Raw genomic sequence first — 16,589 nt, 5'->3', positions numbered from 1 at the left:
TGGAGCTGGAGGCTGCAAAGTCAACACACCTCCCTTGTGCTCTAGGGGAATTTCTTCTCTTATAAGGAACGTGTCAGGTAGGCGTCTTCTGCTTCTGTGTCTGCAGTGGGATTTCACTCCCTGTGTGAGAGGCATGGACGAGTCAGGGTCTTTCTGCTGGTTGCACCTTGCCCTGGACTTTCCCAAAGTGCAGCTCAGCTCTTGCTTATCTGCCCCTGCTGCCTTCTCACGCAATATCACATCCTGCCATGTGTCAAAGGTGCTTGCAGAGGAACGAATGCCTCTGCTCTCTCCCCCACCTCTCAGTCCCCCTTGAACTCTCCCCACCCTTCTGTTCCCAAACTCACCCTGTTTGGCTGCAGGGGAACAGTGGTGAAATTCAGCCAAATGGCTTCTCACGCAAACCTGGGCAATCTTTAACCTGATACTGAGCCGGGGGCAGGGGAGGGCTGCTTCTGAATGGGCTCCTGACACGCTACTCTCCTGTCTTGATTGCAGACCACAGACCCCTCTGGTCTGTCCTGCCCTCTGTCTCTGCCCTCCTGACCTCGCCTCCCCCTCGCTCCCCCCACCCATGCTCACTCTGCCCTCCAGCACCATAGCCACTAGAGTTGTGTTGGGAGAGAGCAAACTCTTCATGAATCAGTTCAAAAAACCACATCCAGAGAAGATGGTCTTTTAATGAAGTTATTTACTGAAAAGAACTACCTGGCTGGGCAATGGGCAGGCAGCCATATGCCTGAGACAGGGGACATCCAGCCAGGGCAAAGGAGCATGTTCTGGTCCTCTCGACCACAGTGCCACAGGCACCCTAGTCTCTGCCATCCAGCCTTTGCTGCTGAAGGTGAAATATGCATTGGTCAGCTGGAGGCTGGCCATGGCCCCTGCCCATGCAGACTGAAGTCAATGGAAAGATGCCCAACTGACTTCTTTGATGGGCTCTGGATCAGGTCCAGCACAAGGAGGAGACTCTGTTGATTATTTTGTAGCTAATCATTCTGGAGTTCCAAGACAGGTGGCTTGGGGGATACTTTTGCAGTGCAACAGGAGGATGGTTGACCAACCAGGTTTCAGGGGAGGTGCATAGAAAGCTGTCTGAAAGTGATCCTTCAAGCTGCCTGGGAGGAGAACCTAGTTCACTGTCCAGAAGAGCGAGTTCCAGACACGCTGGAGAGAGATTCCTCATGCCATCACCAAAGAACTTTTAGCCACAGGTGGGAACTCCAACCTAAGCACCATCCCTCCTCTGGGACACCCAGGTACCGTAGGCTGCTTCACCCAGCTCCTTATCTTTGCAATATATTAAAAAACAAGGGTTAGTTTAAATGCTTATGGGGGACGGTGGGACGTGGCGGGTCTCTCTCAGATGTGTTGTGTGTGTGCATCGCTGGTACAAGTATTCCAAAGCAATTGGGGGACTTCCATTTTACAGGAGCCCAATCTGAGACTTCTTAAAAAGGAGTCTGATGTTCAGAAAGTGCTGCGCACCCACTCTCCGAAAACCAGCCCTCCAGGGCACCCAAAACCAGGGCCCACCCGAAACCACTAGTCACTTTGGAAAAGCTTGGCCAGTATTCTCATAACAAGAGTCCAAATAACACTAATCATTCGGCTCAAAGAACGTATGTGAAGGCTGTAATTATGCAATAGCCTAAATAACTGGGACTCTTTCAAAACAGAAAACTTACTCAGAACTCAGCAGACCTGTCTTTATGCAAATCCCTATATAATTTAACGGGGAAGAAATCAATAGGATTCTATAGCAATCTAAGAGAGTTCAATAAAAATCCCTGTAAAAACCAACAGAATTTAACAGAGAGAACTTTGCTATAGGTTTTTGGGACTGCCCCTCCCCCCCACCTAGAATTCTCTAGCAGAGATCTCATTTTGGATTAAATTCTAGAGGATGATCCAAAGCCAATGGGGAGGAGATCATTTGATAATAGAGTCGACAGGATCTTTCCATAAGGGAGGTAAAATAGGTTTTTCTTTTAGTCCTGACAGCAGGAAATCAATCCTAGATCAGTCAATACAGTTCAATGAACTACTCTGCGCAACAAAACATCACTTTGCATGGGATTGGCTCGTCGGTCACCCAGGCATTTCTCCACTCGTCTCACAAATATCACTGCAATTCCTTCCAGACACAAAACACCCTCCCTGAACTGAGTCACAATCCTTTCCTCCTTCACTCTCTCAGCCCGGGCCACCTTCAAGAAACTAGCCAATTTTAGATGGCCGGGGTCATTGAGATTCATGGAGCCCTGAGATTACAGAGATCAAACAAATCAGCTTGCTGAAAAATTTCAACGGCTTCAAAATGTTGACCAAAAGTGGAGAACATTTTCTTGGATTTATTTGTTTCATTTGATTTTCAATTTCCCTCCCTCCTGCATTTTTTGACCAATGCACCTTGTTTATGACTCAGGTACTATCTGGTCTATGCAATAGTGTGATCGTCTCATGGCTCCTCTAATGCTTCCTCCCCAATTCCCTCATCTGGTTACATTCATGTCTTGTTTCAAACTAGTGAACTCTTTAAGGCAGGGGCTCTGTCTTTCTGTACTAGAGCAATGGGACTCTGATCCTGATGACAGCTGTTGGGTGCTCCTGCAATGCAAAGAATAAATCATTAGCATTAATTCCGATAGTGAAATACACGCCCAATTTAGGCACAGAAAACACTTGGATTAAGATCCCTTTGAACTCAACAGTATAGTGGCCACCTTTTGGTTCTATTGGCTCTGCAAAAGGAGTAGGTTGGAGTTACAGTTTCAGTGGGGTGATGGTATCTGAAGTGCTCTCCGTTTCTTAGGTCAGTGCTTTTAAAACTTGGGGTCATGACTCAGTACTGGATCATGGAATGGAAGACAATGGGTCATGGCGGCTCTGGTCAGCACCACCGACCGGGCCGTTAAAAGTCCCATTGGCGGTGCTGCCTGGCTAAGGCAGGCTAGTTCCCACCTGTTCTGACACCGCACTGTGCCCCGGAGGCTCCTTCCTGTACCCCAAACCCCTCATTCCCAGCCCCAGCCCAGAGCCCTGACCCCCTCCCACACCCCAATCCCCTGCCCCAGCCCAGAGCTCCCTCCCACACCCTGAACCACTCATTCCCAGCCGCACCCCACAGCCCTCACACCAACCCTCTGCCCCAGGCCTGAGCCCCTCCCACACCCCAGCCCCCTTATGTCCAGCTCCGTTGGGTCCTGGGCATTAACAATTTTCTTCAGCTACATCACCAGAAAACCAGTTTGAAAACCATGGACTGTTAGTTACCAAGAGAGGTGTGTTTTCCCAGCTAGAGAGACTGTGTATATCGATAAGTGTCAGTGTCAATACTTCATCTCAGCTGTGTCTCTTGTTGGCCATATCAGGAGATCGGGACAGGCAGTAGGTGGATTTGGTTCCTCTTCTCCCTTTTTATTGGATCCTCCTTCCCAGGTAAGACCAAGGTACAGTTTCCTCTTCTCTGTCAAGATCTCCTCAGGGGATTTCACCAGGATCCCGGCACCAAGTCCTTGCAGTCCCTTGAGTTCAGAGGTAGCTTCATTTGGTTGAGGGGATCTGGCTATGGAACAAAACTTCCAGGAAAGACCAGGCCAACGGAGCCTGACCACCTATAGGTAAGGGCAGGCTAGGATTTTGTCAGGGATGTTTTTAGTAAAAGTCATGGACAGGTCACCGCAATAAATAAAAAATCAGGCAGCAAAGAGTCCTGTGGCACCTTATAGACTAACAGACGTATTGGAGCATGAGCTTTCGTGGGTGAATACCCACTTCGTCGGATGCATAAGGTGCACAGGACTCTTTGCTGCTTTTACAGATCCAGACTAACACGGCTACCCCTCTGATACTAAAAAATCAGGGGAGCCCTTCCCCATCCCTGACTTTCCTAAGAACATCCCTGACAAAATGGGGAGGGAAGAGGGTTCAGCTCACCCCCCTCCACCCGCAGCAGCTGGGAGCTGCGGGGACCCCATTGGCTGGGTGGGGTCCCTCTGCCGCCCTGCGGGGCTGGGAGCTGTGATGAGCCCCCTGCCAGCTCTGAGCAGCTCCGGGGTCCCTCTGCCTCCGGCGGGGGCTGCTAGCTGCGGCTGGGGAGCTCCCCCCCACTAAGCAGTCCCGGGATCCCTCTGCCGCCGCAGGCTGGGAGCTGGGGAGCTGCCAGCGATGGCGACTGGGCAGCTTAGGGGTCGCCCCGGATGGCGGCGGCGGGTCAGTTGTGGGGGTCCCGCCACCCGCCGCTGCTGGACAGCTAGGGGAGGGTCCCTTGCCGCCCGCGCAGGCTCGGAAGTCGCTGGAAGTCACGACTGCGGCAGCAGAGGGACCCCAGAGCTGCTCAGCGCTGGCAGGGGGCTCCCCGCAAAGCAGCAGGGGGCTCCCCAGCCCCTGGGCAATGGGCTCCCCACAGCTCTCAGCCCCGCAGAGCAGCAGGGGGCTCCCCAGCCCCTGGGCAATGGGCTCCCCACAGCTCTCAGCCCCGCAGAGCAGCAGGGGGCTCCCCAGCCCCTGGGCAATGGGCTCCCTGCAGCTTCCAGCCCTGCAGAGCAGCAGGGGGCTCCCCAGCCCCTGGGCAATGGGCTCCCTGCAGCTTCCAGCCCTGCAGAGCAGCAGGGGGCTCCCCAGCCCCTGGGCTATGGGCTCCCTGCAGCTTCCAGCCCTGCAGAGCAGCAGGGGGCTCCCCAGCCCCTGGGCAATGGGCTCCCCGCAGCTCCCCAGCCCCTGGGCAATGGGCTCCCAGCAGCTTCCAGCCCTGCAGAGCAGCAGGGGGCTCCCCAGCCCCTGGGCAATGGGCTCCCTGCAGCTTCCAGCCCTGCAGAGCAGCAGGGGGCTCCCCAGCCCCTGGGCTATGGGCTCCCTGCAGCTTCCAGCCCTGCAGAGCAGCAGGGGGCTCCCCAGCCCCTGGGCAATGGGCTCCCCGCAGCTCTCAGCCCCGCAGAGCAGCAGGGGGCTCCCCAGCCCCTGGGCAATGGGCTCCCCACAGCTCTCAGCCCCGCAGAGCAGCAGGGGGCTCCCCAGCCCCTGGGCTATGGGCTCCCTGCAGCTTCCAGCCCTGCAGAGCAGCAGGGGGCTCCCCAGCCCCTGGGCTATGGGCTCCCTGCAGCTTCCAGCCCTGCAGAGCAGCAGGGGGCTCCCCAGCCCCTGGGCAATGGGCTCCCTGCAGCTTCCAGCCCTGCAGAGCAGCAGGGGGCTCCCCAGCCCCTGGGCTATGGGCTCCCTGCAGCTTCCAGCCCTGCAGAGCAGCAGGGGGCTCCCCAGTCCCTGGGCAATGGGCTCCCTGCAGCTTCCAGCCCCGCAGAGCAGCAGGGGGCTCCCCAGCCCCTGGGCTATGGGCTCCCTGCAGCTTCCAGCCCCGCAGAGCAGCAGGGGGCTCCCCAGCCCCTGGGCAATGGGCTCCCTGCAGCTTCCAGCCCCGCAGAGCAGCAGGGGGCTCCCCAGCCCCTGGGCAATGGGCTCCCTGCAGCTGTCAGCCGCTGCAGGTGGGGCGGGGTGACAGATCCTCCCCAGTTTGTCAGGGATGTTTTAGTAAAGTCAGGGGCAGGGCAGAGTTCCCCGATGTTTTGTTTATTGCAGTGACCTGTCCAGGACTTTTATTAAAAACACCCCTGACAAAATCCTAGCCTGCCCTTACCTATAGGAAATGCTGAAAAACCTTCCTCTTTGAGAATGGCTTTCCACCCTCTGAGCAACCCGCACACTGACATCCCCTTCTACCGCCAAACTCCTGCCAAAAATATACACAAAAAACTTACCCCAAGCAGAGTTTTTACTCTGGAAAGAGAGAAGTGCCAGAGACGCCATTAAATCCACTGGAGACTTTGCTACTGGCTTTAGGGCGTTCAGATACTACAGTGACAGGGGGCAGCATAAAACCCTGGGGGCCCTAGTTGAGCTCTGGGTTTTCCCTCAGCAAACAGCCCCGCTGTCAGGTGTCCCCCTCCCAGCTGGGAGAAGGCTAAAGAGACCAGTCAGTGAGACTCCAGGCCAGGATCTCCAGTTCCAGGAGTGCAGTGCTATGTCAAAGCCATCAGTTGCACCCTGGCTCTAAGGAATAACTGTTGTATCTCCTGTAGCACTGGGGGTAAATGTTAGGGCCAGATCCTGGGCTAGCTCCATCAAATCGATTAAGCTGAACTGATTTATCCCTGCTGAGGATCTGGCCCCAACTCGTTAAAGTCAATCAATGCAAGGAGCTGAGTGTTCTGCTGTAGAGGGTCTAGGACCTAGGCCCAGGGCAGGACTGGCTCCAGGGGTTTGGCTGCCCCAAGCAGCCAAAAAAAACCCACCATGATCGTGATCTGCGGCAATTCAGCGGGAGGTCCTTCGCTCCGAGCGGGAGTGAGGGACCCTCTGCCGAATTGCCGCTGAATACCTGACAGTGCCGCCCCGCTCCGGAGTTGCCCCAAGCACCTGCTTGATAAGCTGGTGCCTGGAGCCGGCCCTGGCCCAGGGAGGCCCTGGGTTACAGACACTGCTGCATCACCACCACAGAAGAGAGACAGACAAAGTAGCCCCTTACTGCTCCTGCAAAGTCAGGCCACACAGGAAGTCCTAGAGGGACTCCCAAGACAGACCCTGGATCACCTGATTGGCTCACATCCTCTACTTAAGCCGGGCAGTGAGCTGGCTGTATAGGCGACACATGTGGGTGGTGGGTGGGTGTGTGTGTGAGGTCAAGTTGGCCCCTTCCCCGGTCCTGCAGATTTCTGTGTAGCCTGCCGGGGGAGAGGGGCTCTGTCCTTCTCCTGCTGTGCCTGTCCCCTGGCACGCTCGGCCCCTGTTCCTGGCAGCCGGGCCCGGACAGGGAGTGGAAGGGGTGGAATGGAGTCAATTATCACACTGGCTGAAGGTGGTGGCTCTGGGTCACTGCTCTGTCCAGTGCTGTGGCTCCTGTGAGAATCCAGCTGGGGACTTGGCAGCGGCCCATCCCTTCCACTCCCCACCCAGGCCCGGTTGCCAGGGAGAGTGGCTGAGTGAGCCCTAAACTTGCCTGTGGGAGGTGCAGTGGAAGAAGGACAGAGCCTCTTGCCCCCCTGCAGGTAACTCTGGTGGGGTGAGGAGAGCACGGTGGTCCCCAGGCTGGGCACAGAGGTTGCTGGGGAAGGCGCTGGGAGCAGGTTCCCTGGCTTCTGCTCAGCTGGAGGTCGGAGCATTCCCTGGGCCCTGCCCTGCCCCTGCTGAGGTGTCTGTGAGCTCCAGGGACACTGGGGTGGTGAGTCTCCCTGGGCTGGGGCTGGCCCCCGCCCCAGCCAGGTCCAGAGGCACATGCTCCCCACTCCTGTGGCCCCAGCCCACCAGGAGCAAGTGGGAATGGTCACTGTGGCCCAGGGAGGTAGGCCTGGAAGTTCCTCCTGAAGGCCCCCTCCTGTGTGGGGGGGCACAATGTAAAGGGAGGTGCCTCACGTGACACCTCCCTTTACATTGTGCCCCCCCACCGCCAGTATCAGGAGGAATAAATCGTCTATGACTGGGTGGATTGTCTGAGAAACTATGCAGAGTCCTTGTTGCATCTGTATTGGACCCTGCTCCTTGCCTCTCTCCTACAATCTGCATCCAACCCTGCTCCACTCCTGTCTTGTCCTTGGCTCCTGCCCTCCCACCCAATTCCTGCCTTTGCTCCTGTTCCTTGCCTCATCTCTGGTTCCTGCCCCTATGTCCCACTCCTGATCATTGCCTGTTAATCTCTGCTCTGATCATTGACTCAGCTCCTGACTCTGACCCCTCGGCCAGACTGTCTATGTCCCCATTCCTAACAATCAGTGGCCAGAGAGGATAACGATAGAACAATAGATGGATCCCCCACTTGTCCCAGGGTTGAGATAATGCTGACAGGTCCTGTGTATTTCAAACTGCCCTGTCAATTTCTCTTCATTCCATGGCAGGCTCGCAGTAAACCAATCAACTCCACAAAGAAGAAAGTGAAACGGTAATTGGCACGTCAGGTCCCTGCAGTTCTTGAGCTCTTTCTACCTGCAAATCCCCAAGAGCATCACACACATTTCATTAATAAATTTAGCTCCACAACACACTGAGGTAATAAGTATGATTATTCCCATTTTGCCAATGGGAAGCAGAGTCATAATGGGATGAAGTGACTTGCCCGAGGTTCCCCAGGAAGTTTGTGGCAGAACCAAGATTTGGACCCAGATCTCCTGACTCCTGTCCTGTGCTTTTGGAACTAGAACTAGTGTAGAAGAAATGTCCCAGCAGGTAAGAGGCTCTAGGGTCAAAGGGCTGGATCCCTGTTAATGGCCAACCTATGGGAAGGATTTATGAAGAAGGGATCCCCCAAAGTTCTAATGTAAGGAGGCCTGAGTGTGTCATGGCCCTGTGTGGAGTCTGGCCCACTTGAGGCATAAGGCTAGCATTTCCATAGCAGCCTGAGGAAGTGAGACACCCAACACCCTCCCTTTGTTTAATTTTTTCAGGCTTCTTAGGCCCTTGAAGATGAAGGCTGCAATGTCACTGGTGGGAAGCCAGGGCATTATCTCAGTCACCGAAATCCTTATTGCCTCGGCTGTCTTCTGTCTGACATTCATGGTCATCAGATCCTTCTGGCAGCAGATCCCCAAGGGGCTGAAGAGGCTCCCAGGACCAAGGGGTTACCCCGTGATAGGCAACGTGCTGGAGCTGGGGAGCAATCCACACCTGACCTTGACTCAGATGAGCCAGACCTATGGAGATGTGATGCAGATACAGATTGGCACCAGACCTGTGCTGGTGCTGAGTGGGTTGGACACCATCAAACAAGCTCTGGTGAAGCAAGGGGAGGACTTCATGGGGCGCCCTGATCTCTACAGTTTTCGCAATGTTGGAGATGGCCAGAGCTTGGCCTTCAGCACTGATTCAGGGGAGGTGTGGAGAGCTCGCAGGAAGTTGGCCCAGAATGCCCTGAAGACCTTCTCTGTCTCGCCCAGCCCCAACTCTTCGTCCACCTGCCTCCTCGAGGAGCATGTCTCCAAAGAAGCTGACTACCTAGTAAGAAAGTTCCTGCAACTGATGGAGGAGAAGAAGAGGTTTGACCCCTATCGGTACGTGGTGGTCTCTGTGGCCAATGTCATCTGTGCCATGTGCTTTGGCAAGCGTTACGACCATGATGACCAGGAGCTGCTCAGCATAGTGAATGTGACGGATCAATTTGGGGATGTGGCTGCCTCTGGCAATGCAGCGGATTTCATCCCAATGCTCCAGTATCTCCCCAACAGCACCATGAAGAAATTTATAGAATTCAACAAGAGGTTCCTCAGGCTCCTGCAGGACGTTGTCAAAGAGCACTACGAGAGCTTTGAGAAGGTAAGAGCCTGGGGGAGTGGAATTCGCTCACACCTGAGGAAAGCTTCTGTACTGTGCCCTTCAGCTTCTGCGAGTTACTTTTCCTCTTGCAACAGGCTGTCCTGTAGCAAATCTAAACACTCACCAGTGTTTCTACAATGGCCATTCAAAACTTCATACAAAGAGTGGGATAGAATTGATACCCTTGTCCAAATACACAGGTCCCTACCAACTGAGCTAAAGAAGAATATCCATTAGCTGTTAGCAACACAGGGCCTAGTACCTATGACACACTGTTGAACAGTACTGATGTCAATCAATAGAGAGCAATGGTGCACTGACACACTAGCCTGTTCGTTCCAGCATCCACCTAAATAAAAGTCTGGAAAGGTGCAGGATGAAAGGTTATGCTGCTTTTTTGCCAACCTGTCTAGCCAAAATAGCACTTTATTACCTCTATGAATTTTACAAATGAATCATTGTAGGACCCTCTTAGGACACAAATTACCCCAGTTTCTATACCAATAAGTTTCTCTCCCTCGGCACATATTGAGAGTTAATTTGTTTAGCATGCTTGTCTTGTATTTTCCAAGAAGAGGATCATTCTGACATCCTGCACTTTCAAGCTGTATATTCTTATCTCCTTATGTTTATGGCTCGGTGAAATGTTACCTACTGACTGTAGGGGAAGAAAACATTTTCCTGACCTCCCATTCCTGTCATGACTGGAATTTACTTGCACTTCTGTGACATGGGGATACAGGACTTTCCAGCACAGCGTCCCTTCCATAGTAGATTGCTCTTTGTTACCTCTCAGTTTACCTGCCTAGTGGTCTGGAATTTCATGCCATCTTCTTCTGGACTTTCCTCTTTCAGGACAACATTCGAGACATCATGGACTCCTTGATTGAGCAAAGTCAGGAGAATAAAGTGGAAGCCAATGCCAATATTCAGCTCCCAAAGGAAAAAATTGTCAACCTGGTCAATGACCTCTTTGGAGCCGGTAAGAACATTCCAGTTCAGACTTTCAAATCTGAAACCACTTTCTATTTTTGCATTCCAATTAACTCTGATAAATATTAGCCCTTTTTTGTTCCTGTGATAGACCCAGGCCAGTTGGGTACAGCAGAATAGCAGAAGGCAGATATACTGGCCACTGAATTAACAGTTTTCTGTTCCCTGACTGACCAGAGCAGGGGCTGCTCCAGGCTAATGAGAACACCTGACTCTAATTAACCTGCAAAGAGTCAGGTAAGGCCATTAAGTTAATGTGACCACCTGAGTCTAATTAAGGTCCTGCTGATATGATGAAAAGGGCTCAGAAGACTGTGACCCTGGCCCTAGAGAGAGAAGGGCTACGTGGAGGGTCACAGTGAGCCACTGAGGCTAGCACAAACCGCCTAGAAGCGCAGGGCCCATGGGAGCAAAGTCAGAGGTCTGTCACATTCCCTCCATAAGAACACTCCATCCAGATGCTCTCAGTAGCAGAAAACAAATCACATTAGTTTTTTCACCCTGACGCCTACCAGCAACGACCCCAAGAGGCTTCCTACTATTTCAGGAAGAGTTTGTAGGAAGACAGTGCTCAGGGAAAATGAATCTCCCAAAAGACAGTTATGTATCTCTATTTACCAGTACTGGTCCTGACTCATCACTAAATTACACTGGGGAAACCCCATTGATTTCATAGAGGTTACACCAGTATAAAACTGAAATAGCACAGTGACGAATCAGCATCACTACGCACAGAGTGGATCAAGTGTAAAAACTCTTAACTAGGAACTTTCTTATCACAGCTTTCTGAATTGGACAAAAACTGGTGTGCAAGCAAGGAAAATCTCATGACATTCTAAAGTCCGGGGCTTGTATTTTTCCCTTGAGTTGTCTTCATCTAGTTAGTATCTGTCTTTCCTCTCTGTCTGTCTAGGTTTTGACACTGTGACAACAGCTTTGTCCTGGAGCCTCATGTATCTTGTGACTTATCCAGACATTCAGAAGAAGATTCAGGAAGAATTAGGTAATTGTATGTTTTCAGTCACAGAGTTAAAATGCATCTCTCTAGAAGGCTGGATTCCAACCGTCCTTTTCTTCCTCTTTATAACCTGTAGATCAGACCATTGGCAGAGAGAGGAGACCCAGACTCTCAGACCGGCCCATGATGCCTTACACAGAAGCCTTTATCTTAGAGATGTTCAGACATTCCTCCTTCTTTCCCTTCACCATTCCTCACTGGTGAGTGCTATGGATGCAGAGGAGATGTAGGGGCATAACACATTGAGTGGTACCTTTATTCAGCGTGTCGCTCCATTTATGGTCCTCACAGCGTGAGACAGGCAAATCCCAGCCCTTAGAAAGTACAAGAACGCTTATGAAAATGATCTCCTCTGGGCCCAATCCTGACTTAACTGGGCCCAGGAATTGATTGATATGAGAACACAGAGGCAGCTTTTTAAACTTAAGAATCTCACTCTCGCCCTTCAGCACAACAAGAGACACAGTACTGAATGGCTACTACATCCCGAAGGACCTCTGTGTGTTTGTCAACCAATGGCAAGTCAATCACGATGAGTAAGTATATGCAGAGTCCCTTAGGGTAATAGTGTGCAATCCATCCAGATCAATGTACCAGCCCCCATTTAGTTGCATAGAACATGTCACTACCATGTACCTTCACTATGACTGGTTGGCACTACAAACAGATCAGGATGATGCTCTGTTTGTGCGGTGTCATCCATGATGTACTAGCCACTTTCCAAGCACACGAGAAGGAATGTTCCCTGCCCTATTGTATCAAAAAAACCAAACCTAGATGAGGTGGGCCTGGCAGTATTTCTGTGCTTTCCCCATTCTCCACAGGACTGGGAATTTCTGCTGTGGGAAGACACAGAGATGGCCAGGCAGGGGAGGGGGGAGTGTGTGGAGCATTGGAATGGTGCTGCCAAGGAGCACTGGGTGGGCTGATGAGGCCACAGACTCCACGCAGATGGCCCTGGTCCCCATCAAGCTTCTCCCTGGATCTGCTGGGTCTGTACGCCTGATTTGCACCCTAGTCCTTGCTGATTAAAAGATCAGGAAGAAATCTCTTGTGAGACAGGGAAAAGACCTGGGAGTCACTGCAGACAGCTCAATGGAAGCCTCTGCTCAGTGTGCAGCAGAGGTGAAAAAGGCAACCAGAATGTTAGGGTGCATAGGGAATGGGGTCGGGAAAAACACCGAAAGCTTGTCTACCTGTGGAAATTGACTGGTATAATGGAATAACTATTGGCCTATAGTGATTTTGGGATAGCTAATGGCAATTATTCCCGTCAGTTTCCCCATGTAGAAAACATTGGGATGATTATACTGCTCTTCTGTACATCAGTGACACCCTCTCCCCTGGAATACTGTGTCCAGGTCTGGTGACCCCATCTCCAAAAGGACAGAGCAGGGATGGAAAGGGTCCAGAAACAGCTAATGGAAAAGGTTAGAGGGTAAGAAAGATTTGTGTATGGAGACAGACTGAGAAAACTGGGACTATTTAGTTGAGTGGGCAACTGAATAGGAAGGGGACATGACAGAGGATACAAAATAGTGATTGGTAGTACAGAGTGCTTCTATTTACCCTCTCGTAATAAAGGAGGAAGGGGATATTCAATAGCATCAGAAAGCAGCAAATTTATAACTGCTCAGATGACTTGATCACAGTCTGCAAGTACCTACCTGGGGAGCAGAAATTTAACAATAGAGGCCTCTCCAATCTATCAGACAAAAGCACAACAAGATCCAATGGCTGGAAGCTGAAACGAGATGCATTCAGACTAGAAGTCAGGTGCAAATTTTAACGGTCAGGGTAATTAATCATTTGAACAATTTCCCAAGGGTTGTGGTAGATTCTCCATCACTGGCAATTTATAAATCAAGATGGGATGTTTGTCTGTAAGATCTGCTGTAGTTCAAACAGGAATGAATTCAGGGAAGCTCTAGGGCCTTTGTTATAAAGGACATCAGACTAGATGACCACGACAGTTCCTTCTGGCCTTATAATCTGTGGAATACACAACTGACCTGTGGAAAGCATTGCCACAAGATGCTAGTGAGGTCAAGGGCGTAGCAGGATTCAGAAAAGGATTAGACATTAGTGGATAATGAAAACATTAACTGTAACTTCAGAGAGGATTAAGAACATGTTTATAAGGGATCTAACCCCTCAGGCTTCAGTGCAAAAGCCAACCAGTAACATCAAGGCCTTACGGCAGAGGTTATCTTGTCCCAATGCCTTCTGATGGCTATTTTAAATGGAAAAGGCATTCTTCAGTGAGAAAGGTGTGTGGATAGCAGTTGGTCCTAGGTCCAGTTCTGAAGCTGTTCCTGACACCCATCCAAACTGAATTCCCTGCTCTCCAGCATCCCCTCTCCAGGCAGTGGTAGAACGGAATTTTCAGGAGCTTTGCTCTTGCTATTCTAGGAAGCTTTGGAAAGAACCATCTAAGTTCAACCCAGAGCGTTTCCTCCATGCCGGAGGGACTGAAGTAAACAAGGCGGATGGTGAGAAGGTGCTGGTCTTTGGCCTGGGGAAGAGGAAGTGCATTGGTGAGACCATTGCCAGATGGGAGGTCTTCCTCTTCCTGACCACCCTGCTGCAGCAGCTGGAGTTCAGCGTCTCTGATGGAGAGAAGGTGGACATGACGCCCCTGTACGGCCTGTCAATGAAGCACAAGAGGTGTGAGCACTTCCAGGTTAAGCAGCGCTTCCCAATCCAGAGTTCAGAGTGAGTTACCTCTGGACATTGGATGGGGGAAAGGGGAGATCCCATTTGAATTTTTACCCTTAGGGGCCATATGCTAAGATAAATGGGACACAATATAGCTTCTATCTGACTAATCTAAATTGATTTGTCTTGCCCATCTGTTAACTAGCTCCATCACCCTCACCTGTAGAATCACAACAGACATGCCAGGGTAGCCTGGCTTGTTCACAAAGGTGTAACTGCTTTTGGGGGTGATGCATGATAGCTGGGGCTCTCTACTGAATTCCTCTTCAAATGCTACTAAGGTGTATTCCCTTAATGCCTCCTTATAACAGACAGCCAAAAGTTGAAGGCGTCAGGACCACTCATGTGTTTAAAGTTATACATGTGCTTAAGATCTTTGCTAAACTGGATCCTAAGCCTGTCCCAAATGTCATGATGACCTTCATCCAGGTAGAGTATTAAGGTCCATGGACATCTTAGGAGGCAGATCCTCAGCTGAAATAAACTCTTTATTGGAGCTAGGACACTTGACTTGACAACTGACGACTAACCCTTGTGTTCAGTCTTGTCTATTACATTGTAGAAGGAGGTTAGGCTTGTCAAGGAGGGTAAAAAGGAGTTCAGCAGCTCACTCCCAGATGAATATAGGTAATACAACGGCCTTGTTTACATGGATTAGCTTTCTGGTTTCTTGGACCTGTTTCATTTCCTCTAAAGAGCCCCAGAAACTGAGGCTGCCTCAATGAATGAGCTCTGTGTTGTAAGACAGCCCATGAACACATGGTAGATTAACCTTTTGATGTTAGCAAGTAACTGTTGCTCAGACCCATGTCTCACGTATGCTAAAAAGGTCACATGACCCTGCTGCAGGTTCCAAAGAGCCTTTGAAACGCTATGGGTGCCATGAGAAGAAAGTGAGGACAAAATGATATTGCATCTCTGAACAAGTGAAAGGAAATAATAGTCAGCCCTAAATCGTATCATCCATAGATCCCAAAGCACTTTGCAAATGAGATCAGCATAAATTTACAGCTGGGGAAACTGAGGCACAGAGAGACGGATAGTGACTGGCCCAAGATCACCCAACTGGGAAGCAAACCCAGGTCTTTTGAGGCGCAGTCCAGTGCTCTATCCATTCAGCAGCACTGCCCCCACTGGAAGTTGCATTTGAGAGCAGAGCCCTGGTAAGCATCTCCCCAGCTGCTGGAATCCAGTTAACTTTGTCACTAGGAGTTTCAAACTTTTCCTTAGCATGGGCCCCCTCTTATTTGAGAGATTGTCTCCTGAACATCATTGGCAACCATCCCTGCCAAACTGGTAAGAGGTCTGATCAGGTGTCTGACGAATCCGCTTATGGCTGACAAGCCCAATTCGAGAGCGACACAGCTCGGTACAAATTTCACAGCTCCAGATGTTGTCCGAGTTGGAGTCCAAGATTACAGCAGGCTGCTTTCTTCTTTCCTGCTCAGCTTCCATCCTCTTGCTCAGAGCCACTTCATGTTGCTCTCCACCCAGTGCCAGATGTTCCCTCCCGATTGAATGGGCTTCTGCATGCTCCTCCCAGCTGTCTACACTGATGTTGAATGACTTCATATCATTTTTGCACATGTCCTGGTACCGCTATAAAGGGAGACCCCCACTTTCTAGAGCCGTGCCGAATCTCGCTGTACAAAATATTCTTGGGGATATGGTCTCCTGTCCTCCCATTCTCCTGACCTGACCGAGCCATTGCAACCTCCTCTTCTTGATAGTGGTTTCTAAGTATGTCAGTCCTGCGCACTCCAGCACCTCTGTTTGGTATTTCGTCTTCCCACTTCATTTTCAGAATCTTATGCAGGCATCTCATGTGGAAGCTGTTCAGTCTCGTGACGTGCCTAGCATATGTATTCCGAGTCCCTGAACCATAAAGTAGGGATGACAGCACACAGCCTCCTGAACACCTCCCCTCCTAATCACAGTCCTGGACAACACTTTTCCCTTAGCCCCACCAATTTTGCATCGACCACCTCCTCTGCCCTTTGGAGTTGCGTGGGTGATCTCTCTTCCCATATGCCTTCATGTAACACGCAGCAATTGTTCACGGTGATGACTGGTATTAGGAAAGCAGTTAGATTTGTTTGACATGTTAAATGCAATATGTGTTCAGTTCTTTGTTCTGGCAATAAAGCTGGTGGATCAGCTTCACGAGGCGGGCACATTTTTTACCAAGACTTCATTCTTGAGCTGCAGGGCCTGATTAAGATTTTGTTTACACCAGTACAAGTCAAGAGTAACTCCAATCAATGGTAGCATGAGAAGGGGATCAGGCTCTTCGCATGCGTGGGTTATAACAAAAGTGTTTTTCATAAATATAGAAAATGCAACGAAAAACATTCAGGCTACAATGCAGCCTTCTAGCAACAAAGGGTGGGACACCCCTCTAATGCCTCGGGAGTTGCATTTATAGATGTCCCTGTGAGTATCTGATTGGGCCTTCAGTCCCCAGAGAGGCTCATGCAGGGTCATGTGCCCCCCTCCCTCCCCCGCAATTTGCGACTCTGTCCACATAGCTATTCAAGGGATACCATCATAGGACCTAACCACATCA

The 16,589-nt window shown here is 51.0% G+C and overlaps 1 protein-coding gene and 1 long non-coding RNA gene across 5 annotated transcripts; one reads left to right on the top strand and one right to left on the bottom strand.

Moving 5' to 3' along the window:
- Window positions 1-1,034: 1,034 nt before the first annotated feature.
- Window positions 1,035-16,186, top strand: LOC123344219 (cytochrome P450 1A5-like). Of its 4 annotated transcripts, XM_044980156.1 has the most exons (8): window positions 1,187-1,259; window positions 3,375-3,441; window positions 8,430-9,294; window positions 10,150-10,276; window positions 11,201-11,290; window positions 11,382-11,505; window positions 11,755-11,841; window positions 13,718-16,186. In XM_044980156.1, exons 3-8 carry the CDS (start codon window positions 8,449-8,451, stop codon window positions 14,022-14,024), a joined length of 1,581 nt encoding a protein of 526 aa, XP_044836091.1. In that variant the 5' UTR covers window positions 1,187-1,259; window positions 3,375-3,441; window positions 8,430-8,448; the 3' UTR covers window positions 14,025-16,186. The 4 variants fall into 4 exon arrangements, with proteins under 4 accessions (XP_044836092.1, XP_044836090.1, XP_044836091.1 ...); XM_044980157.1 differs by lacking the exon at window positions 3,375-3,441 and having other exon boundaries at window positions 1,035-1,214; XM_044980155.1 differs by lacking the exon at window positions 3,375-3,441 and having other exon boundaries at window positions 1,036-1,259.
- Window positions 1,198-6,152, bottom strand: LOC123344220. Its single transcript, XR_006572489.1, has 3 exons — window positions 5,754-6,152; window positions 3,277-3,617; window positions 1,198-2,610 (listed from the first exon to the last, which is right to left on the bottom strand). It is a non-coding gene; the product is annotated as an uncharacterized LOC123344220 (long non-coding RNA).
- Window positions 16,187-16,589: the final 403 nt, after the last annotated feature.

The sequence above is a fragment of the Mauremys mutica genome, chromosome 11 (genome assembly GCF_020497125.1).
Source record: "Mauremys mutica isolate MM-2020 ecotype Southern chromosome 11, ASM2049712v1, whole genome shotgun sequence".
NCBI lineage: Eukaryota > Metazoa > Chordata > Testudines > Geoemydidae > Mauremys > Mauremys mutica.
The sequence above is the reverse complement of the archived record's forward strand: the minus strand, read 5'-3'. Positions and strand labels throughout refer to the sequence as shown.